Source organism: Homarus americanus, unplaced genomic scaffold (assembly GCF_018991925.1).
Source record: "Homarus americanus isolate GMGI-L3 unplaced genomic scaffold, GMGI_Hamer_2.0 scaffold30108, whole genome shotgun sequence".
Taxonomy (NCBI): domain Eukaryota; kingdom Metazoa; phylum Arthropoda; class Malacostraca; order Decapoda; family Nephropidae; genus Homarus; species Homarus americanus.
This window is the reverse complement of record NW_024748109.1, coordinates 10,795,870-10,820,731: the sequence shown is the minus strand read 5'-3', so window position 1 is coordinate 10,820,731 and position 24,862 is coordinate 10,795,870. Positions and strand designations below refer to the sequence as shown.

The 24,862-nt window shown below is 42.0% G+C and overlaps 1 protein-coding gene across 1 annotated transcript in view; it reads left to right on the top strand.

Annotated features, from left to right (window-relative positions):
* LOC121880076 (CAP-Gly domain-containing linker protein 3-like) overlaps window positions 1-24,862 on the top strand; it is a 184,445-nt gene that overhangs the window by 76,384 nt on the left and 83,199 nt on the right. The window contains exon 5 of the mRNA XM_042387085.1: window positions 211-327. Within this exon, the coding sequence (XP_042243019.1) occupies window positions 211-327 (117 nt within the window). The remainder of the gene's footprint in view (window positions 1-210; window positions 328-24,862) is intronic.

Sequence of the window (24,862 nt, the reverse complement as noted above, 5' to 3'; positions counted from 1 at the left end):
ACTTCAAATCATTTTAACTCGATAGTCACTTCAAATCATTTTAACCCAACACATCCTCGAGCGGATCTTTGTGTAGTTCGTCCTTGATATAATTTTAACTCCTGTGTCCTTGAGAGATAATATGTCTGATTTATGCAATGTGATTATAGCTCTCTCTCTCTCTCTCTCTCTCTCTCTCTCTCTCTCATTGTACACTTCCTCCCCCTGCAGCTGCTGAGTATGGGCTGCCACGTAGACGACCGTGACGCACTGACAGACATGACCCTCCTCCACTACGCCGTCAAGGCTGGCAGTAACGGCGTCGGCGACCCAGCCACCGCCCTTCAGGTAAGTTCCTCTTGCCTGATGTTGGTCACTAGGTGTGTGAATGGGTGAGTGGGCGTGTGGGTTGTGGGAGTAAGTGGAAGCGGGAGTGGATGTTCAAATGGGCGTGTGGTTAATTGAGAGTGTGAGTGAGTGGGCGTATGGTTAATTGGGTGTGGAAGTGAGCAGGTGGGTGGAAGAGTAGGTGTTGTACAGTTAAGTGTATGTAAGGACCAGAGAATGAGCCATTGAATGTCTACATAAGTGGGTAAATGAGTTAACGTTTATCGCTCTTTGTATGTTCACCGGTGAGATGAAATTGTATTAATCCTTTGAAGCGTAAATATGAATGTGGTTCTCTACATCGTAATCATTATATATATATATATATATATATATATATATATATATATATATATATATATATATATATATATATATATATATATATATATATATATATTACATTTTAAATCCTATGTTATTCTTGTTGCTCGTTTAATATGAACTGTTCAATAGGTCGTTAATTGATAGTTACACACGGGTGCCTAATAGAAATCCTTTATCTTGTGTGGTATTCTGAAGACGTGCACACGGTAGCAGGAGTCATAGTTTGTACGACGCTGTAAACACTGTGCACGGTCTTCTGTCTGCTATGCTACCATAATGGACCCATCAGAACAGATCACTTCAATGCTCGACACTTACACTTCTCCAATACACACACACGCACACACACACACACACACACACACACACACACACACAACTATGAATTATGTTTAATGAACTTGTTTTATACGTCGCAATTTATTTTGAAACAGCAGGTGAATGATGCGACACTTTCCCTCTTTCTCTCAGCAACACGGAAGACACCAGTGAGCTAGGTGTTACATTAGTGCAATATGCATGATGTTTAGGGGTGATTTGTACAGTCCTCCGCCAGATTAATTATGATCAAACCTAACTTAATATTACTGTATAACCTAACCCAACCTAAACCTTACTTAATATTACTGTATAACCTAACCCAACCTAAACCTTACTTAATATTACTGTATAACCTAACCCAACCTAAACCTTACTTAATATTACTGTATAACCTAACCCAACCTAAACCTTACTTAACCTAGATTAGAAAATTTTTTTTTTACTTTTTTTTTTAAATATTTGTATACATAGTTCACTGCGTCGCAGTGTACAGTTATATACATAGTTCACCGTCGTAGTGTACAGTTATATACATAGTTCACTGCGTCGTAGTGTACAGTTATATACATAGTTCACCGTCGTAGTGTACAGTTATATACATAGTTCACCGTCGTAGTGTACAGTTATATACAGAGTTCACCGTCGTAGTGTACAGTTATATACATAGTTCACCGTCGTAGTGTACAGTTATATACATAGTTCACCGTCGTAGTGTACAGTTATATACATAGTTCACCGTCGTAGTGTACAGTTATATACATAGTTCACCGTCGTAGTGTACAGTTATATACATAGTTCACCGTCGTAGTGTACAGTTATATACATAGTTCACCGTCGTAGTGTACAGTTATATACATAGTTCACCGTCGTAGTGTACAGTTATATACATAGTTCACCGTCGTAGTGTACAGTTATATACATAGTTCACCGTCGTAGTGTACAGTTATATTCATAGTTCACCGTCGTAGTGTACAGTTATATACATAGTTCACCGTCGTAGTGTACAGTTATATACATAGTTCACCGTCGTAGTGTACAGTTATATACATAGTTCACCGTCGTAGTGTAGAGCTTTATACATAGTTCACCGTCGTAGTGTACAGTTATATACATAGCTCACCGTCGTAGTGTACAGTTATATACATAGTTCACGTCGCCGTGTACAGTTATATACATAGTTCACCGTCGTAATTGCACAGTTATATACATAGTTACGTCGTAGTGTTTGATTATATACATAGTTCACCGTCTTAGTGTACAGTTATATACATAGTTCACCATCGTGGTGTACAGTTATATACATAGTTCACCGTCATGAGTGTACAGTTATATACATAGTTCGCCGTCGTAGTGTGCAGTTATATACATAGTTCACCGTCGTGTACAGTTATATACATAGTTCACCGTCGTAGTGTACAGTTATATACATAGTTCACCGTCATAGTGTACAGTTATATACATAGTTCACTGCGTCGTAGTGTACAGTTATATACATAGTTCACCGTCGTAGTGTACAGTTATATACATAGTTCACCGTCGTAGTGTACAGTTATATACATAGTTCACCGTCGTAGTGTACAGTTATATACATAGCTCACCGTCGTAGTGTACAGTTATATACATAGTTCACCGTTGTAGTGTACAGTTATATACATAGTTCACCGTCGTAGTGTACAGTTACATACATAGTTCACCGTCGTAGTGTACAGCTATATACATAGTTCACCGTCGTAGTGTACAGTTATATACATAGTTCACCGTCGTAGTGTACAGTTATATACATAGTTCACCGTCGTAGTGTACAGTTATATACATAGTTCACCGTCGTAGTGTACAGTTATATTCATAGTTCACCGTCGTAGTAGTTTACATAGTCACCGTCGTAGTGTACAGTTATATACATAGTTCACCGTCGTAGTGTACAGTTATATACATAGTTCACAGTAGAGCTTTATACATAGTTCACGTCGTAGTGTACAGTTATATACATAGCTCACCGTCGTAGTGTACAGTTATATACATAGTTCACCGTCGTAGTGTACAGTTATATACATAGTTCACCGTCGTAGTGTACAGTTAGTTATTACATAGTTCACCGTCGTAGTGTACAGTTATATACATAGTTCACCGTCGTAGTGTACAGTTATATACATAGTTCACCGTCGTAGTGTACAGTTATATACATAGTTCACCGTCGTAGTGTACAGTTATATACATAGTTCACCGTCGTAGTGTACAGTTATATACATAGTTCACCGTCGTAGTGTAGAGCTTTATACATAGTTCACCGTCGTAGTGTACAGTTATATACATAGCTCACCGTCGTAGTGTACAGTTATATACATAGTTCACCGTTGTAGTGTACAGTTATATACATAGTTCACCGTCGTAGTGTAGAGCTTTATACATAGTTCACCGTTATAGAATGGCGACTGAGGAAGTTCTTACACTTCGTCTAAATCTGTACATATCTTACTGAGTACAAAACACTTATCGATTTAGCTGCTACTCCATTATCCCGCCGACGGTTATACCGCACTTGGGAACAGGCCAGTGACTTAGTTCATCGTCTAGTCAACAGCAAATTTTATAAGCAACAAGGAGACCGTAGATTAATGTGATCATGGAAAGCAGACGAGAAGGGAAGGTATGTTACGTGAACGCCCCAATACTCTGCTATATGTCACGGCCCGCGGGAGATAATATAATGTGAAAGTTTCCAACCAGGACTGAGTTATGGTAGCTTTTCACCTGACTTCCAGAGGAAAATTATAGGTTGAGGGAAGGTTGTGTGGAAGAGAAATGAAAGTTGTGGTGGGTGAGAGTATATTTAGCAAGGATAGTTCGTCGAGCAGATCCAGCTAGGAAAGTTGAGGTGCAGAAGATTATATTGTATTGTATACCCTACTGGGAGCCTGTGTTATTCCACACAGGCTGTAGCTGAGGACTCTGTTCAGCAGTCAACACTGGGTGGTAGGGTTTCCTCGGAGAATGTTCGTCATTCACAAAGTTGGTCCGTTTTCATTGTAGAATGTCTTTGCCTCATACAGTTTGTTTACTTTCTTCATTTGATGTTTACAGTTTGCTTTCTTCGTGGAAAGTATTAATCGTGAAAAATTTGTCTAATGCCTTGATTAAAAGTCTCTCACAAAAGTGTTTTGACAACATTTAAACAATGTTTATTGCAGCTTTTGTTAAAAAGCGCAGGGGGAGAGAGAGAGAGAGAGAGAGAGAGAGAGAGAGAGAGAGAGAGATCAGATGAGTACCGTTGTTAAATAACATATAACGGTGAATATATTATATTCACCGAGGCAGCCCCTTGCCAAATACTGAAGATATTTGAAGTTAGATGATTTGAACTGATTGAGGTATAAATGAGTTTGGGTAAAAGAGGTTCTGGAGAACGGAATTTCAACAGAATACATAGTCCTGGGCCTTCCCAGATACCCTCGTAGGCCGAATGAGGGAACGTAGCGGTGGTGGTCCCAACTGTGTGTTTATATAAGTGGCCGGATAGATGGCCGAAGGACATTTGGCTGACGGACTTTTCACCGACGGACATTTGACCGAACGGACATTAAGCCGACAGACATTTGGCCAAACGGACGTTAAGCCGACAGTCATTTGGTCGAACGGACAATACTGTAGACCGAACGGACAATTGGCAGAACGGACATATGGCCTTTTTAATTTTAATTTTTATTTTTATTTTTCTTCTTTGCATTGTAGTTACTTTATAAAACACAGGATAAAAAGATAACATAATTGCATCGCGATACATTTGCATTATAGGAAATTATTTTTTGCACAATTGTTTAAGCTAGGTTAGGTTATGTTAGGTTAGGTTCGGCCATTCGGCCATTTGTCCATTCGGCTAAATGTCCGTTCGGCCAAATGTCCGTCAGTGAAATATTCATCGGTGAAATGTCCGTCGGCCAAACGTCTGTCGGCCAAGTGACCGGGAGCCGTTTATATACGGTATTTATTTCGTGTGTGTACAAACGAACATGATTTTGCCCCTACGTAGGTATACTGTACTTAGAGGGCTCATTTATATTACTTGATATGTTATAACGGGCGATGTAATGATCGCCTGGGAAACAAACTTTTGTCAGCATTGTAACAATTTGGCAGAATTTTACTTCTTATATTTTTCACTCGTCTCAGCAATGAAACAATATATCACAAGCCACTGCTGCTAAATGTCAGTAATATGACACGTGGCTGTCATAATGTTTTGTAAGATAAGGACTCTGTGTATCTCGTATTGTGTTCTTCTACCGGTGAGTAACTGTATAAAATACAATATTAAAAAGAGAAAAATGGCTTGGGTTGTAGTGGACCAAGTTACATCCCTGCCGAGGTCAAGATGATCAAACTAGGAGTGAAGAGGGACAGTTATAGTCGTATTCTGTTGGGAAAAAGAGAGAAGCATGGGAAGTTACTCATCTCCCCTATGGCGGGATGGAGACATTGAATATAAATTGAATGTAACAGACGAATCCTAGAAGCCGATCCTCTAACCTTTGAGAATGGTTGAAGAAAGAATAACTTGACAGGAATCACCTCCCATTCCAGGTAGTAAGAGAGGAGATCGGGTGTGTGTGTGTGAGAGGTGAATAGCGGTTATGAGCATAGGAGATAGCCACTAGGCACTACCCGCCACTCTGTGACAGTTCGCCCGGTGCCACACGTATACGGTATTTTAGCTGCCCCCCAACCATCACACGCGTACACATATTGATTCCTGAATACACCCTCAGTCTTCATCTCTCTCTTGTATTGCTGTCTCATTCACTTTCATTTTTTTTTTTAATATCTCCCACTTTCACGAGCCCATTGTTACATGTAGCTAATAATTGCATCTACAGACTGCAACATGGGCGAGATATCTTTTCACTCTCTTTGCTTCATATAATCTATTTTAACGATGCCTATTCTCTCATATTTACTTCCACATCGGAGGACAGTGTTCGAGCCGTATGGTCGAGCTGTGCAATTCACTTCCGCAGAAAGTCTTTAATAATGACATTGATAAATTCAAACGTGTCAGTAATATTGTTTTATATGTTTCTTAACCTCATTAATTTTTATTGCTATTATTTTCTATTCAGTTTTTATTTTTGTGTTTCCGTGTGGAAGCTCGAGTTTCTCCAGTGAATGGTAATTATTCTGCTTTGTTTCACGAAGGTCATATAATGTACGATATTTATAGGAGTTCGTATTATTTTGGCAATACTGTATATTATACTCGAGATTATGGCAGCTTTCTACTGTAGTTACGACATATTCTGACTTAAACTGTTAAGAATATATTTGTTTTCCTTCACAAATTTTTCTGTAAACGACAATTTTATCCAAATCCTGTGATGACAGTGCCTCCAAACCAGGTTAGGTTTTGATTTCAACGAATGATGTCTTCTAGTGTTATAGAGTACAGTTGTGCTTCTTGATGTTGCTGAAACGGTACGTCGGCCGTATTGCTTACATTTTACAACACTGTATATAATATTTTTCCTGTCTCATGACTTGTATTATAGAAGGTTACCAGTGTCAGTGCTGTGGGGGGAGGGTCACGCACCACCCACCATAACTTTCACAGCCACCACCACGTCACCACACACCGAGGGAGGGAAGGAGGAGGTGGAAAAATACTTGAAAGAAGTCTTGTAAAACATGTAATTCCCGTCATGATTACGATTAATTACGATGTAACTCATGATAGTGTTTTCAGCATAGCTTACGTCAGAACACTGGGAGGTAATGAGAGGAGTGATTCTTTAGGCGGGGATGAGTTATGACTGAGGTGTTCCAGGTGCTGGTGTGAGGAAGGGTGGACGGGTGACCACTGTGTTGCGGGTGTGAGGATGGGTGGACGGGTGACCACGGTGTTACAGGTGCTGGTGTGAGGAAAGGTGGACGGGTGACCACGGTGTTACAGGTGCTGGTGTGAGGAAGGGTGGACGGGTGACCACGGTGTTACAGGTGCTGGTGTGAGGAAGGGTGGACGGGTGACCACGGTGTTACAGGTGCTGGTGTGAGGAAGGGGTGAACGGGTTACCACGGTGTTACAGGTGCTGGTGTGAGGAAGGGTGGACGGGTGACCGGTGTTGGTTTGTGGGAGGAAGGATGGACGGGTGACCACGGTACAGGTGCTGGTGTGAGGAAAGGTGGACGGGTGACCACGGTGTTACAGGTGCTGGTGTGAGGAAGGGTGGACGGGTGACCACGGTGTTACAGGTGCTGGTGTGAGGAAGGGTGGACCGGTGACCACGGTGTTACAGGTGCTGGTGTGAGGAAGGATGGACGGGTGACCACGCACGGGTAAAAACACCCACGTGGTCTGAAGGTGGCTATACTGTTTTTGTTTGGGTGTGTGGCTCCGGCGTATGTGGTCACCAGGTGATGAACGCTGTCCATTAACGACCACACACACATAAAGTAGGTTAATAGGAGCTAGAAACATCTCGCATGTGGAACATATGTTTGGTTTAGGTAGATGTTAGGAGGGCAAGTGGAACCAACAACCTTACATGGAGGTTTTTGTTTCCTCCAGCTTATGTGACCATTATTTCCTGGAACAGAACCACATTGCCTGTAGCAAAAATAATCAAGATACATTAAGAAGAACTGGGAGGAAGAAGTCCGTGTGGCGTCGCTTACGTGCGAGCTTTATAACAGTGGGCGCTTATCGCGATGAGCTGTTGCTTGTACTCTGGCACTCACGGGAAGTGAATATATATATATATATATATATATATATATATATATATATATATATATATATATATATATATATATATATATATATATATATATATATTGTCATATTTTCTTTTATTTACAAAAACTATATGCATAAAACTATGTTCAATTATTTCGAGAACTTTGCATGATGATAATTAACGAGAATGGGAACAACAAATCAAGAAAATTATTGTAAGAGACAATTGGTGATGGTAGCAGCAAGTGTGCGTCGGTACAACAGGAGACACTAATCTCCCGTAACAACATACCAAGCGGTCCAGGAAGGTCTTCAACTTTACTTCCACCCGGAAGAGCGACTACTGTCCTGTACTGCACTGTAGGGTGAGTGAAGCTGGCGCCCCGGGCACACCAGCCCGCTCCTGGACAAAGACTGGAAGTGCAGTGAAAGTTTTCTTCCTCAACCCCACGTAATCTACACATCCATACGCGTGATACACGTGTGCTGGGATGACAGGGAACGGCGAAGAGGCGAAGCACGATGTACGGATAGATTGCAAGAACGGTTATGGGGTGTACGGCGCCATTTACGATGACCTTCATGCCCTGGTCTTTTTTCAACAATATCGCCTTTAGCACATGGAATTCTGCACTTTTCGAAGCTTTGGAGGAATCTCGAAACAAGTTTCCTGGTGGGAATTATTAGCTAGTGCTGTACTCAAAATATCGAAACTTCGAGATCTCTCCAGAGCTTCAAAAGGGTGGTATTCTTGAAACAAGATCAGGGCAAGAAGGTCATCGTAAATGGCGTTGTACACCCCATGACTGTTCTTGCAATTGGCCCAGGGCCTAGAGTCCGTTATCAAATCTGGAAATGGTGAGAGAGCTTCAGGCAAGGGAGCTTAGGATACGGCTGTAGAGGAATGGTTCGAGATGCTGAGTCGTCAGTTGACACAAGGAGACGAGAGCCATCCATATCCGTGTATTATGCTGAGACAGGGACTGTGTGTAGTGAGGACGCTTGCGTGGTAGACACATCGCCTCAGTCTCTAAGTTTGGTGGTCATTTATTCCTGTATGGTTGTATCTGCTAGAAGAAACAAAATAGTCTGAGATGATGAGCATAAAATCAAATTACACAGAAGCGCACTCTTGATGACTATTCAAGAGGCGGGTAGTTGATTCGGGTTTCTGTCAGTGGCGTGTAGGTAGAACAAAGAGTTTAGATATAGGTTATTGTGGCGATCAATGAGTGTCATTTTGTTGTATGCCTTTTTTGTTTATAAACTTGGTTGATATAAGGTGGGAAATACTCACAGGATCATAAACATCAACAAATTACTTCTAATACTTTATTTTTATTTTTATGAAATGTATGTTAATGACCCACACGTGCGGTATATGTACCCACCCACGTGGATACATTTTACTTTTATTTTATTTGTTTTATTTTAATTTTAATTGCAAATTTGTGTGTATTAAGAGGTTTGGAAAGGTGAACGACCTGGTATTCATGTAATAGGGATTTGACAACTCGCTACCGCGTGTGTGTGTGTGTGTGTGTGTGTGTGTGTGTGTGTGTTTGCTTGCTTGCGTGTGTGACTACCTGTGGTGTAAAGGTCAGCACGCTCGCCTCGCAAGCGAGTGGATCCGGATGAAACTATGGACAAGTTTCTTAACGCCATAACCTCTTCTACCCAGCAGTAATTGGGAATCTGGATGTTAATCGATATGCGGATCGTGTTCCGGAGTAATGGTTAGCCAGTGCAGTTGGCGACTTGTCTGGAGTATCCATTGACATTGGGTCATACAGTTCGTTAACTTAGAGTTTGGTTGTTGTGTTGGCGACAGCATCTATACGCCTATAAGAAATTCACGTCTAGCTGGCCCGAGGGCCGGCCATCCTCGAACACAAAGGGCAACTATTTTTATCATTAATATGTGTATGTGTGTTCCCTGCGGGTAGTCCTGGGGATATCTAACATTGAGAGGTATCCGTCCACCACTTGCCTGGCCCCACGTTACCGTCACCCTCCCTGCACATAACACACACATTTTGTAGGGTGTGGCCAGTTTCACATTCCTTCTACCGTTTCACAGTAATTATATTTATAGGAAAGGGAGTGATGACCACAGCGAGTGTGGTCAAGCTCTAATACTCGTGAGCCACCGTCCAATATCGTGTCGTCTCTCATGGCGTTAACTGTTTTCTTTGTCGATTTCAGCTTGTTGGACGCCCAAGTTTAAGAATTCCTTCTCAAAAAAAGTTAAAACTACTTTTGTTGTTGTGTTGAGTATATTTTGTGAGTGAGGTCAGTGAACTCCATCTCACCAGGCTTCTCACTCACAGGGGACAAGGTCGTCACTAAAGGTGGGAAAATCCTCCACAAAGTCTAAGAAGTTATCACACTGGAATGTCATGACAGCGCTACATTTGAGACTGATACGTATACTAGGTCTGGTTAAACCCATATATTTTGGTTGGTGATATTGAGCACACAACTCCAGGGCTCACGGACAGAGTCATTTCTAAGTACCATTCCCGGGGTGGCGAAGAACGAAAATAGCACATAAAATTTCCACACAGGGAATTTAGAAATACTTGAAGTTCCCTTGTGTCAGTTTAACACGAAATTTAAAAGTTAAACGAAAAAAAATTCATTAGAATATTGAATTTCTCTTCAGTGGGTTTTTGGGGAGGAATTGCATTTGAACTTATATATGGAGTGTTTGTATGGAATGTAGTATGGATAATAAGACAGAGTCCACATACTTAACAACACTTAAGGCTCAGCAACTAAGGCTGTATCGCCTCATAAGACGTAGGTCAGGGGCAAGTCGATAATATTCAGTCCTGTCGTCGGGAAAGTTTCTGTTATCTAGGAAGCAGCCACTCATGTACCGTAACATTTTCCCTGGGCATTGTGTTGACTAGAGGAGGGTAAGGCAACTATAGGAGAGGACGACTCAATTTATGATAACTATATTATCTTTTTTATATAGGGTAACGCTTAGAATATTTATTATTGATAAGTAGGTAGGCACTGCAGAGGAGGCTATACCCAGGCTAGCGGGTGTCTGCCCCAGCGGTCAGTTCTCCAGGTTGTGGGACAGAGTCAACCCCTGGAAAATTTTTGCCGGACAATTCTTTTGAAAAATATTAACTTTCCTCACTATTTATTGCAGTGATTTGAAGCTGTTGTACAACACTGGGGTACTGCATATCAAAGTTTTATTTAATAATATGCAAGAATGATGCCGTTTCTTAGGCTTTGTGAGGAGTAAGGTCATTATTAGTATCAGTATTATTATTATTTATATTATTATTATGTTGTTATTGATGGTGATTATTCAGCTTACTCCTTCAGAAATGTCATAGTAATTATATTTCCATTTTTAGATGCTAGGGGTACTGTATTACCTCACATGGCCTAACTTTACCTTATCGTGTATGTATAGCGGTACAGGCGGAGTACAGGAGTGGGTCAGCTTCTATAAAAAAAAAAGTCATGTTGATAATGCGTGACTTGGAATGGGGACTTAAAGTATTGTTCTGTTTACCTCTTTTGGCGGGAGTTGAATGTAAGTGTGATGAAGTGGTGTGTGGAAGAAATGCATTAAAACGGAGCAGAGTAGATGGATACCGGACACCATGTGAGAAGAAAAGGCTCGGGTGTGTTAGATGTGGGAGACGTAGATGATGAAATGTTGGGGGAATAGTGTTGTTTAGGCCAGAGTGAAAGGTGTTAGTTAGGTGGTGTATATTATTATAGTGGTTACGCAAGTGACGGTGTTGGACTACTGATGACAGGTAAGTGAGAGGAAGAGATGGCTCACCTGTTGAAGAAATTGATGTTCTGCAGTAAGAGGAATTGTTGTTGTCATGGTGGTAGACGTAATGTGCTGAGAAAGTTGAACAATAATTCACAGAGAAAACTGCGTGTGATAATGGAGGGAAGCTGTCAGTCAAGTGTCTTGTTGTAATGAGGGTAAAGTAAGAAGTACAAGACAGTAAAGTAAGAATTTATTGTTATAGGTTTGTAAAGAGAGGAAAGTTTGGTAGCGTGGCCGATTATTTATATAACCGTTAATATAGATTTTTAGGGGAAACTTCTAAAAACACTTCGAAGTACAACTGTTTATTAGTTAAGCGAATGACATGGACACATTAATGGATCATTATATCGACGTTGCTAGACAATGACTCCCGGACACAAACATGAAATGGATACACTTCCCACCGTAACTAACTCACCCTATGGATCGCTCTGACAATGACTCACGTGTGACTTGAGGAAGGCACAGCGGCTGGGGAATCTGTCTACAGGTGCTGCTGAAGAGAGGTCCCAGCGGGTGCTGGACTCTGTCTCCTGTGGGAGACTCTGCTAGCTGAGGACTCGGTGCTGGGGAGGGTAGTCCACATCCCAACCTCGACTTGTGACGCGTGTGACTCCGTCTACCTCTTGAGTTCTTTTTTCCCTGTGTAATAATAATAATAATAATAATTAACGGTTTATTGAAAGAGCTTGGCAGCCAGAAGGCTGAAAATATACAGTTACATATTTGGGGAATGGGTTACGAATTACAAATAATATACAAGTGACATAAGTGACACAAATAAGACATATAGTAACTTAGATGGGGATCAGCTCAAAATACAGTTCATTTCAACATAGTGACAGTGTAGGGAGCAGTGTTTACTGGGAGTGAATACACTGATTTATTACATGTTATTGATAATTTTTACAATGGTTGGGACTGGGCTGTTCTTATAGCGATCAGTTCGTGCACGTATGGGCTGGATGCGGTTGTGGTGTCGAACAGCAATTCTCGGACAGGGGATCTCAGGTGGTAGTAGGGGCCGGTGTCGGGGATGGTGTAGAAGCTTCTTACCAAATTTGCAGATGAGGCCGTGGTGATGGTCAGTGAGAGTCGAAAGGGTCAGTGTGTTGAGCGCTTCTTGATATGTGGAGTAGGAAGGGGAGAGAATAATCTTGCATGCCCTCTTTTGCACTTTTTCTAGGTGTTTACGTTGTGTGGCATTTAGGGAGGAAGACCAGGTGGGGGAGGCATAGGTGAGCTTGGGAAGTATGAATGTTGTGTATACACTGAGGAGCTCGTGTGCGGGAACTCCGAGGGACTTGAGTCGGCGGAGGAGGTGGAGACGGAAACTGGAGGATTTGACAACTTCACTGACGTGTGGTTTCCAATTTAGTTTGTTGTCTATGGTGACGCCGAGGAGCTTCGTGGAATCTACAACCTGGAGTGTGTTCGGACCTAGGGTAATGGAAGGAGGTGGGACAATGTCGGAGGAGAGGTTGATGTGCATAACCATTGTCTTGGTATGGTTGATGATGACATGGTTGTTGGTGGCCCAGTTTTGGAGACTGTTCAATAAATCCTGAAGGGCGGTATAGTTGGGGGCGGAATTGTTGACGCTGATCCCAATGGTGGAGTCGTCGACATATTTCCAGCGAGCAGGGGTTTCTCTTAGGGCATCATTGATGAGCATAAGGAAGCAGAGTGGTCCCATCTTGGTGCCTTGGGGGACGCCACAGGTGAGTGACTGAAAGGTGGAGACAGCCCCTCGGAAGCGTACAGCTTGGCGTCGGTCACTGAGGAAGTCTGTAAGCCATGGTATGAGACTTCTCCGAAGCCCGAGGTCAATAGCTTTGTTTATGATTATATTGTGGTCGACTAGGTCGAACGCTTTAGTGAAATCAATGAAGGCGACAGCTACAGACGTTTTTCGTTTCTCGAGATGGCGGTATATGTAATCGAGAAAGCTGACAAGACAGTGAGTGGTGGAGGAAGTTTTCATGTTGCCAAATTGCTGAGGGTCTACGACTCCTGCAATATCAGCATAAGCCCAGTCAAACACAAAACTTTCACAGATTAGGCTGGGTATTGGGGTGATTGCAATAGGTCGTAGCTGATTTAAGGATTGTGGGCTGGTTGACTTGGGCACTGGTGATACATAAGAGGTCTTCCAGTCAGCTGGGCATCTGGCTTGACTGAGAGAAGCATTGATGATGGAGCAGAGGGGTTTAGCAAGCTCCGGGGAGAACTCCTTGAATAGTTTCATTGGTAAGTCAATGGGGGTGGTAGAGCGTTTTAATTTTAGTTTGTCCAGGCGTTTTGCTACGTCAAATTCCTCTACTAAGTCAGTGGGAAGGGGGGCTGGTAGGTAAGCAGGGAGAGTGGTTGTGTCAAGCCGTGGGAGCGTCTGGCATATAGTAGCGAAATGGTTATTTGTTTGCTCAGCTGCGTCAACATTAGTGAGATGGCTAAGGAAGGGGAGGGGGTGTGTCATATTGTTTAGTCCACAGAGTTCTTTAAGCTTACCATACCATTGACTGATGTTGGTCTGCTTCAGGTGTTGTAATTTGGTTGGGTAGTGGGACTTCTTTGCAGTGCGTATTTCGCGGATGACTCTGTTGCGAAGTGACCTGTAGCGGATGTGGTCATTGAGATGAAATGCTCTGTCTCTCTGTTGCATAAGTCTTTTGATCCGAGGTGTGTGTGTGTGTGTGTGTGTGGTTGGTTGATGATGCGGAGAGAAGAGAGCATTAGCTCTGAGGGTGCAAGAAGGGTACAGTACAAGGTAAAGTTCAGAAGTGGGAAATATAGGAGGAGGTTGACAACAGGTGGGCTATCCACCTTGCGGAGACGAGGTTTTGTCTTCCGTCAACAGTGCTGCATTAGAGGACCCTTGCGGCTAGGGAAAGCCGGTCTCCGCTAAGCCAAGTTGTTCTATTTGATGTTTGCTTGGGGCATATTATGATATTATGTTGGGGGAGGGGGGGGGGGCATCCAGTCCTTGTGGCACTGGAGGGATGATCCCTATCTTTTTCGTTTCTAGTTTTTTTTGTGGGTGGTTGTGATCTTTTGGGGGTCTTCGTTTGTTTGTGGGGTCCCTCCAGGTCCTTGTGTGACTGGAGAGTTGTTCCCATCGTTTGGTTCTTTTTTATTGTGTATATAGAGGCTCTGGTTCTTCGTTATCAGTTTTTCTGCTTCTAGGCCACCAACTGTGCCATGTGTTGTTGTTTTCCTCAATTAGTTGGTTTAGTATGGGATCCTGTTCTTGCTGGATTTTTTCCCATATTGCATTTGCTTGGGTGTGTATTCTGGTGTTGAGTGGGTCTATGCTGTGTTCTGTGTGTATGTCTTGTACTGTTTGTGTGTATGGTGGTCTGTGTTTTACCGCTCTTCTGAGGGCTATATTTTGCACTGCTTGAAATTTAAGTTTGTTTTTTCTTGTGATTGTGTTCAGAAGTATCGGAGGGTCTTCTAAGTGTGGTCTGATCAGTGCTTTGTATAGGTGCAGTTGTGTGTTGGTGTTTAATTGGCGTAATCTTCTGAGCTTTGTAAGTTGTGATTTTGTTATTGCTATTCTTTCATTGATGTGGGGGATTTTTCCGTTTTTGGTTATCTTGAGTTCTAATATTTTTCCTTTGGCAGCATATGGTATTTGTTGGTTATTGACAATAATGGGGTAGGGATTTGTTTTTGCTATGTGAATTATTTTGAGTTTTTGGATATTGGTTTTTATCTTCCATTTTCTTAAATAGTTATTTATTATCTCTATTTCTCTGCTTGTTCTGATGGCCATCATTTGTTTGGATTTTCCCGGGTGCCTGACTATCTGTGTGACATCATCTGCGTATGCTATATATTCTGATTGCCGTGGTTGCGGCATGTCTGCTGTGTATACAGTGTATAATGTCGGCGATATATTACTGCCTTGGGGAACTCCACTGTGAAGGTTGAAAGTTTGTCCTAGGTGGTTGCCGATGATTAATTTGGCCTTTCTATTGTCAAAAAAATTGCATAGTAGTGTGGTGATATTGGGAGGTATGTCCAGTTTGATTATTTTCAACTTCAGTCCTTCATGCCAGACTTTATCAAATGCTTTTGATACATCTCTTAGAATTCTATTGCATTGGTCTCTGTTGCTTGCAGCATTTGCAATTGATTCGTGTATTAGTGTTATTGTTGTGTTGGTTCCTCGATTTTTCGGAAAGCCGCGCTGTCTCGGGTTATATTTGTTTTCTTGTTCTAGACTATTTTTTCCAATATTTTACCGGATGTTTCCAGTAGTGAGATAGGTCTGTAGTTCTTGCCTGATTTCAGGATGAGTCTGATTTTGGCTATTTTAAATTTGGTAGGGAAGAAGCCAGTTGCAAGTGAGGCATTATAAATATTTTTAAGCTTTTCGATCATTGACTCGGGTATGTTTTGTAGTACGATTTTATTAATTTGGCTTCTGCCAGGTGCTTTGATCTTAAAGCTTGCTATTGTTTTTTCAATATCATTTTGGGTTAATGGATCAATTATTGGGTTATTATTATTTAATGAATTTAGGTTGATTTTTCTAGTAGGTTTCCATTTCTCTGTACTGGCTCAACTATGTTCTAGTTGCCTGTTGTGTTTCTTGGCAGAAGCTTCTATTGTCTTCGTCATTGATTCTGAATATGTCTTTCCAGTATTCTCTAAATATTGGTTTTTTATCGTGTGGTTCTGTTTTTGTCCTTTATGTAGCTACTTTCTTCCGAGTTAGTTCCCATTAGGTTATTTATTTATTTCCAGAATGCTTTTGGGTTTCTGTAGTCTTTGTGCGTCATTGATCAGTTTGTTCTAGTTGTCATTGTGTTTGTTCTTGCTGATGTCTTTCAGTTCTTTTAGATTCCTGTATAATATTCTGTTGTCATTGCTCTACTCTTGTGTATTCATATAGATTGGTGAATCTGGTTTGGATCATTTTCTCTTATGTTAATTGTGCATATGGTAATGAACGGTATGTTGTTTTTGGGGGATGTTGTTTTTCATTGCTGATATTACTTCATTGTACCATGTGTCCAGTGTTTTGTCAATCTCTGTTGTGTGTCTGTTGTGTAGTAGTGTTGGTTCGTTGTTACTAAGATCCGTTTTAAATTTTTCCCAATTTGCTCTATTGAGTGAAAATCTTGGGATTGGTGGAATTTGTATCGGGATGTGGATAGAGTTGCTATTATGGGTAGATGATCACTGGTTGTTGTGAGTCCAGCTTTTAGATGTACGTTTAGATGGTGATGCCTATTGGTTAAAACAATGTCAGGTTTCCCAGTGTTACCGGCTGATACGTAAGTTGCGAAGTCGGGCCCGAGGTGTGTTATTGTCCCGATTAGATCATGGGGGATTTTTCCTACTGGGTTTCTGTTATTGTGTCCTGTTGTGTGTTTAGCGTTGAGGTCTCCTATGAAGTATGCTGGATTGTTTTGCCTCATTAGTTTTAAGATGTCCCCTGTAGGTAATATTGGCCTTCTGAATGTTAGATATGAAGTTCCAATAGTTATTGGGCCTCTTGTTGTATTTATTTCGGCTGCAAGAAAGTTACTTTGGAAGTTCGTCTATGATTTTGTACTGTATGTTGCGTTTTATAGCTATTGCGTCATGTATATTCATTTGGTGTACATGAAATGGATACACTTCCCACCATAAGTAACTCGCCCTATGGATCGCTCTGACAATGATACACGTGTGACCTGAGGAAGGCCCAGCGGCTGAGGAATCTGTCTGCAGGATCTGCTGAAGAGAGGTCCCGGCGGGTGCTGGACTCTGCTAGCTGGGGATTCTGTGCTGGGGAAGGAAGTCCCCCTCCCAACCTCGACTTGTGACAAGTGTGACTCCGTCTGCCTCTGAGTTCTGCCTCTTCCTGTGTGTGTCTGTAAAGGAGCTGTCGGCCCCTTATATTGGAGGTATCAGGCCGGCAGATGTCGTCACTAATTAACACTAATCTGGGTGTGTCGAGACAGCTGTGTTTGATAAGGTGCGTGGTGCGGGCTGGAAGGTAACATGGCCATGACGCCAGTTTGACTAATAACGCGGTGGTGAGAACTCTGTTTTATTGTGACCATGACCTCTGTTGGGTCAGGCCTTAATCTCACTTTAATTACGAAGGGTGGGTCAATTTATGTTGGTGTACACCTGTGCATCCGGTGACTTCAATGTGTGCTGTTATTCTCTGGGCTGTAAGCTATGGTCTGATAAGCAATCATTACACCTCCCACCAAGACCAAAGCTTCCATACAAGAGAACTAATGACACAAACTGACAGTGATCATGGAAATATTGTCATGTGCAGTATCTAGAATAGCCCCTAAGGCGATAATGCAACCTCACATTTTACAAACAATAACCGCCACCTATCGGTAGAACTTCCCTCATAGTTAGTGAATGTATGTTTTTCTACTGGCTTGGTTTGATCTGACAAAACTCGCTAAACCTCCCGCAAGGCTTCATCAACAACATTAAAACATAACAAAACACTAAGCTGTGGAAGGTGTAAATATGTCAGCTTACCGACTGGAAAATATAAGGCAAAGATCTTTCTACAAAGAAACAAATAATGAGTGCAGTCATAAGTACATCTTGTACTTATTACTCAGTGTTGCCATTAACCAATAAGAGTAACCTGCATTGTTACGTCTTCACTTACGTGATACAGCATATGATAAACTAGATTCACACAACAGCTGATGGTACTGGCGTGACAAACTTCCTTGTGTGTGTGTGTGTGTATCATGGCAGGTAGTGGTTAGCCTCACGCTCTAACGCTTCCTTTCATGGATGTCACTCCAGAGGAGAACTTTCTACTGCCACCCGCGTCAACAAGAACTACAAGATTTTATTGTACATAATTTCCAATTTAATCATCAAGGCATATCCGGCATATTGTTACTTGGTGTTTAATGCCATGTGATCTGTCAGACAGGAGAGCGCGATACAAATACTGACTCTTGTTACCATGGAGCAGTAGCTATACCTTGTTGCGCTCACACCACCAGACACGACCACTGGCGAGATACAGGTTTTGGCCCTGAATAATCAACTGCTAGCCGTCACTTGTTCATTATAGTATACTACAGAGTCTAGCTGTATATTACAGTATACTACATTTTAGTTGAGGAGTTGTGCTAGAACAGACCCTGAAGGCATCGGAACAAGAGAGAGCAACAGTGAAAAAAGCCAAGTGTGATTTGGTTATTTAAAATTGTACTTCGAATGCAAAGATACGAATTCGTTCCTTCAACTTAATCCAGAATATATATATATATATATATATATATATATATATATATATATATATATATATATATATATATATATATATATATATATATATATATATATATATATATATATATATAATCACAAAGAAACCCTAGAACCCTATTGACAATATATATAACAATCATTCGCCTAATTAAGCAGGATCCCACGCAAAAGTCGATCAGATTGTTGTGGTAACGGTATAGGGTAGACCGCTAGAAGTACAGCGCCTGTTTTGATTTTTTTTTTAGCTAGTGGGTCATGTACAGTATATTGCCGGGAGGAGTGTGTACTTGGCTCACGTACAGCTAACATCAAGTGGTCACTATTGGGGCTGACCTCCAGAGAGGGACGTGTTGGGTCTGGCCGTTACGTTGAACTGGACTTCCGTTGCCGCCACCACCACCACCCACTTTGACACACCCAGGCCACCCCTACCGCCGTGTCTCACCCGGGCCACCGCCCACTTCGTCACACACCACCACCGCTGTCTTACCATAGCCACAGCACATTGTGTCTCACCCAGGCCACCACCAGGAATGCATGGAGAAGGTGACTACAATAGACACAGGGTGACTATAGACAGTGAAACAGACAGGAGGTTGACAAAAATAGACAGATTCATACATGCACAAATAGACAATATGGCAACTAACATGACAGACAGACAGCTGACTGACTGGTTCACAATAGTAAAGACGGGCTTACATTCAAACACCACGCAGACGAACAGAAGTTGAGATGGCAATATACAGGACGGATAGACTTGAGACAGATTAGAAGGCATTTATAAACAAGAATAACACCAAATTGACCACAGCTGCGTCAGTTAGGGTAGGAGGTCTTACATCCACCAGCATAAATAATAAGACTCAACACCCTCGCGCGGAAAGAACATCGATGGTCGGTCAGTCATGCGAGATGGGTCTAAAACTGACTAACGTAGATGATGACTATGATGACTTAACACAGGTGATGACTTCAGCAGATGGTGACTAATCTAACCAGAATCAAGGTCACTTATCTCGGAATGATCATCGGTGATTCATATATTTTTTTATGATTTTTAACCTCTCCTTATGGCGAATATTTCTTTAACTAAATATTCTAACCTGTATTCTATTCCTTCCTATAGTATACTAGATACTTACAGTACCTAATAACCACGACCATGACTATAACAACCACGACCATGATTATAACAACCACGACCATGATTATAACAACCACGACCATGATTATAACAACCACGACCATGATTATAACAACCACGACCATGATTATAACAACCACGACCATGATTATAACAACCAGGACCATGATTATAACAACCAGGACCATGAATATAACAACCACGACCATGAATATAACAACCGACCATGATTATAACAACCACGACCATGATTATATAGCGAGCCATGAATATAACAACCACGACCATGAATATAACAACCGCGACCATGAATATAACCACCACGACCATGATTATAACAACCACGACTATGATTATAACAACCACGACCATGATTATAACAACCACGACCAGCAGTTATAACAACCGACCATATAACAACCACGACATGAATATAACAACCAGGACCATGATTATAACCACGACCATGAATATAACCGACCATGAATATAACAACCACGACCGCGCGAACATATAACAACCACGACCATGATTATAACAACCACGACCATAATTATAACAACCACGACCTTGATTATAACAACCACGACCATGATTATAACAACCACGACCATGATTATAACAACCACGATCATGATTATAACAACCACGACCATGATTATAACAACCATGGCCATGATTATAACAACCACGAATATGATTATAACAACTACGACCATGATTATAACACTCACGACCATGATAATAACAACCACGACCATGATTTTAATAACCACGACCATGATTATAATAACCACGACCAAGATTATAATAACCACGATCATGATTATAAAATCCACGACCATGATTATAACAACCACGACCATGATTATAACCACGACCATGTTTATGATAACCACAATCATGATTATAACCACGATCATAATTATAATAACCACGACCATGATTATAACAACCACGGCTATGATTATAACAACCACGACTATGATTATAACAACCACGACCATGATTATAACAACCACGACCATGATTATAACAACCACGACCATGATTATAAACAACCACAACCATGTTTATAAAAACCACGACCATGATTATAACAACCACGACCATGATTATAATAACCACGAATATGATTATAACAACCACGACCATGATTGTAACACTCACGACCATGAGTATAACAACCACGACTATGATTATAACAACCACGACTATGATCATAACCACGACCATGATTATAACAACCACGACCATGATGATAACAACCTCGGTAAACTGTACCACCGGATTCGCCACCGGGCACGAAGTGCCCACGATCACTTGTTGCAACTATATCTTGCGCTAGTCAGGCCGCACCTCGATTATGCGGTTCAGTTCTGATGGGAAAAAAAAACTCTGGACTTTAAAATAAAGACTTATTTATGAAGAACACAAGGAGGTATAATTAGGACTAGAGAGGTATAGTCTAAGCTAGCCCAAATTATACCCCGGGGTATAATATAACCTGGACTATTTTATAGCCCACTGTAACCCCGGGTATAGTTTGGCCGGGGGTTAATGTGGGCTGCTACACCGGGCCACCACCCATTGTGTCTCACCCAGTCCACCACCCACTTTGTCACACCCAGGTCACTACCACCACCGTGTCACACCCAGGCCACTACCAGCTTTGTCTCACCCAAACCACCACCAGCAGCCTCACCCAAACCACCACCCGCCGTGTCACACCCAGACCCACCACCACCGCCTTGTCTCACCCAGACACCACCCGTGTCACCCCAGGCCACCACCCATTGTGTCACAGACCACCACCCGCCAAGTGTCACCCGAGCCACCACCCATTGTCACACACAGACCACCACCCGCCGTGTCACACAGGCCACACCCATTGTGTCACACCCAGACCACCACCGCCGTGTCACCGAACCACCACCCATTGTGTCACAGACCAATACCACCCGCCGTGTCACACCCGGAGCCACCACCACCCACTTATCTCACCCAGACCACCACCCATAGAAAGTGTCACACCCGGGCCACCACCCACGTGTGTCACACCCAGACCACCACCCATAAATGTCACACCCGAGCCACCACCCATTGTGTCACACCCAGACCACCACTGCCATAAATTAATGCACCGAGCCACCACCCATTGTGTCACACCCAAACCACCCGCCGTGTCACGGGTGCCACCCGCCTTGTCTCACCCAGACCACCACCGCCGTGTCACCGGGCCACCACCCATTGTGTCACCGATTTTCTACCGTGTCACACCCGAGCCACCACCCATTGTGTCACACCGGGCCACCACCACATTGTGTCACACCAGACCACCCGCCGTGTACGAGCCACCACCCATTGTGTCACACCAGACCCCCCACCCATTGTCACACCCAGACCACCACCCGCCGTGTCACCCAGACCACCACCCGCCTTGTCTCACCCAGACCACCACCCGCCGTGTCACACCCGGGCCACCACCCATTGTGTCACACCCAGACCACCACCCGCCGTGTCACACCCGAGCCACCACCCATTGTGTCACACCCAGACCACCACCTGCCGTGTCACACCCAGGCCACTACCTCCGCCTTGTCTCACCCAGGCCACCACGCCGATTGATTTTATTTCTCATTACAGTATTACGTAAACTTATCACTAGTTCCAAGTAAAGCTCACGTATAATTTTACACGACGAATTTTACACTGCTGATTTAAGGACCTCAAAGGAAATGTGCTTAAGACGGCTGTCTTTGGCTATGTTTAGTTATACCGACTTAGTGTTTAAAATGAGTTCTGTATCTACACCGTCTGTGTACATGCATGTAAATTATCTATGTCTGTCTTTCTCTCTTTATATCTATATATCTATCTATATCTATCTATATCTATATCTATCTATATCTATATCTATCTATGTCTGTCTGTCTTTCTGTGATTAATGAATTTTTAGGTTAAGGTTGGGGACCTTCCGCAGTGAACTTCATGCCTGTGTAGGAGCTCTCCATTGTTCTTGATAGTCTTGTCAAGGGCTATTTTGGCCAGTTCTGTTTTCGACTCCCTCTGTGTAAAGAAGTATTTCCTTATTATTCGTTCTACATGATCTCTTGGTGAGCTTGAAGTTATATCCATTCGTGTTTGTGGTGGGCGACATCACGAAAAAAATGGCCCGGGTTCACGTTTTCCATCCATTGTCTTGTCTAGAGAGTTATTAGTCCTCAGGCCCTCGAGATGACATTGTTCGGGAATTATCTGAGTCTCCCTATGTTGTACCTTTACTAGGGTTGTTGGGTCTTTCTGGAGGTAAGATTACCATGCCTGTAAGTAATCCAGACTGTCCCAGTCTGGATTAAGTTGAAGGATCGAATTCGTATCTTTGCATTCGAAGTACAATTTTAATTCCCAAGTCTCACTTGGCTTTTTTCACTGTTGCTCTCTCTTGTTCCGATGCCTTCAGGGTCTGTTCTAGCACAACTCCTAAACTAACTGTAATATACTGTAATATACAGCTAGACTCTGTAGTATACTGTAATGAACAAGTGACGGCTAACAGTTGATTATTCAGGGCCAAAACCTGTATCTCGCCAGTGGTCGTGTCTGGTGGTGTGAGCGCAACAAGGTATAGCTACTGCTCCATGGTAACAAGAGTCAGTATTTGTATCACGCTCTCCTGTCTGACAGATCACATGGCATTAAACACCAAGGAACAATATGCCGGATATGCCTTGATGATTAAATTGGAAATTATATAAATATATATATATATATATATATATACAGTATATATATATATATATATATATATATATGGCAGCATATATCATAAAATCCACAATGAAACGTGGATAAGATATATCTTGATAAAATCACACGGGAAAATGGAAACAACGGAGTACCTTAGCTTTCGTCTTTATTCAAGACATCTTCAGAGGCAACTAGATTACATGGACAGAGAGAGGCTTAAATATACAGGGTGACCTAAAAACATGAGGTCAGGTCATAATGATGACATCCACTAATCCCCACACCAACACAACCGTAGAGGAGCTTAAGAGAAGGGTGGTGACGTGACTAGACAGGTCAGGTCAGAAAAAAAGGGACCCACAAAATAACTATCATACATCAAGATCAAAGGTTTTCAAAGCAGTTTTAACCTTGGGCCACTGACAAATAAATTTATGTAACATATTATCAGTTTTGAACTGACCATCACTAAGGTTTATTGATTTTAATTCCTTAATCAAACTAGCTTCAACCAGAAGTCTTTCTGTGACACAAGATGATTTGAATACTTCTAAGCTTTTTTCCCAAGCAATGGGGTGATTATTATTCCTAACATGAACGAACAAGGCACTGCTTTCTGATGCAGTTCTGATATTATACTTATGTTGTTTGATTCTGAGCTGCAGTGTTTTTCCTGTCTGACCTACATAATTACAATTACATTGGCTACATGGAATACAATAAACACTTCCATTTACATTCAAACTTGGGCTATTCCTTATTAACATATTGGTAATGGTTGAGTCATACTTGAAAACAACATTAATATTTAGAAGCTTGAGGGACCGAACTAAAGGGACAAATTCATCACGATAGGGCAGAGTCAAAATATTCTTAAGTGTAGGAACTTGTCTGGTTACAGAGGAATGAAAGGATTTTTTAGCCCTTTTAAAGCAACGATCAACAAACACAGAAGGGTACCCAAGTTTCTGTGCAATAGAACGAATGTGTTTAAATTCGTCGTCAATAAATTCAGAGTCACAAATACGCAGACATCGTGGGAACATAGCAGAAAAAACTGACATTTTGGTAGACTCAAGGTGATTGGATAAAAAGTGAATGAAACTGTCTACCTGTGTGGGCTTTCTATATACCTTAAATTTATAGTTTT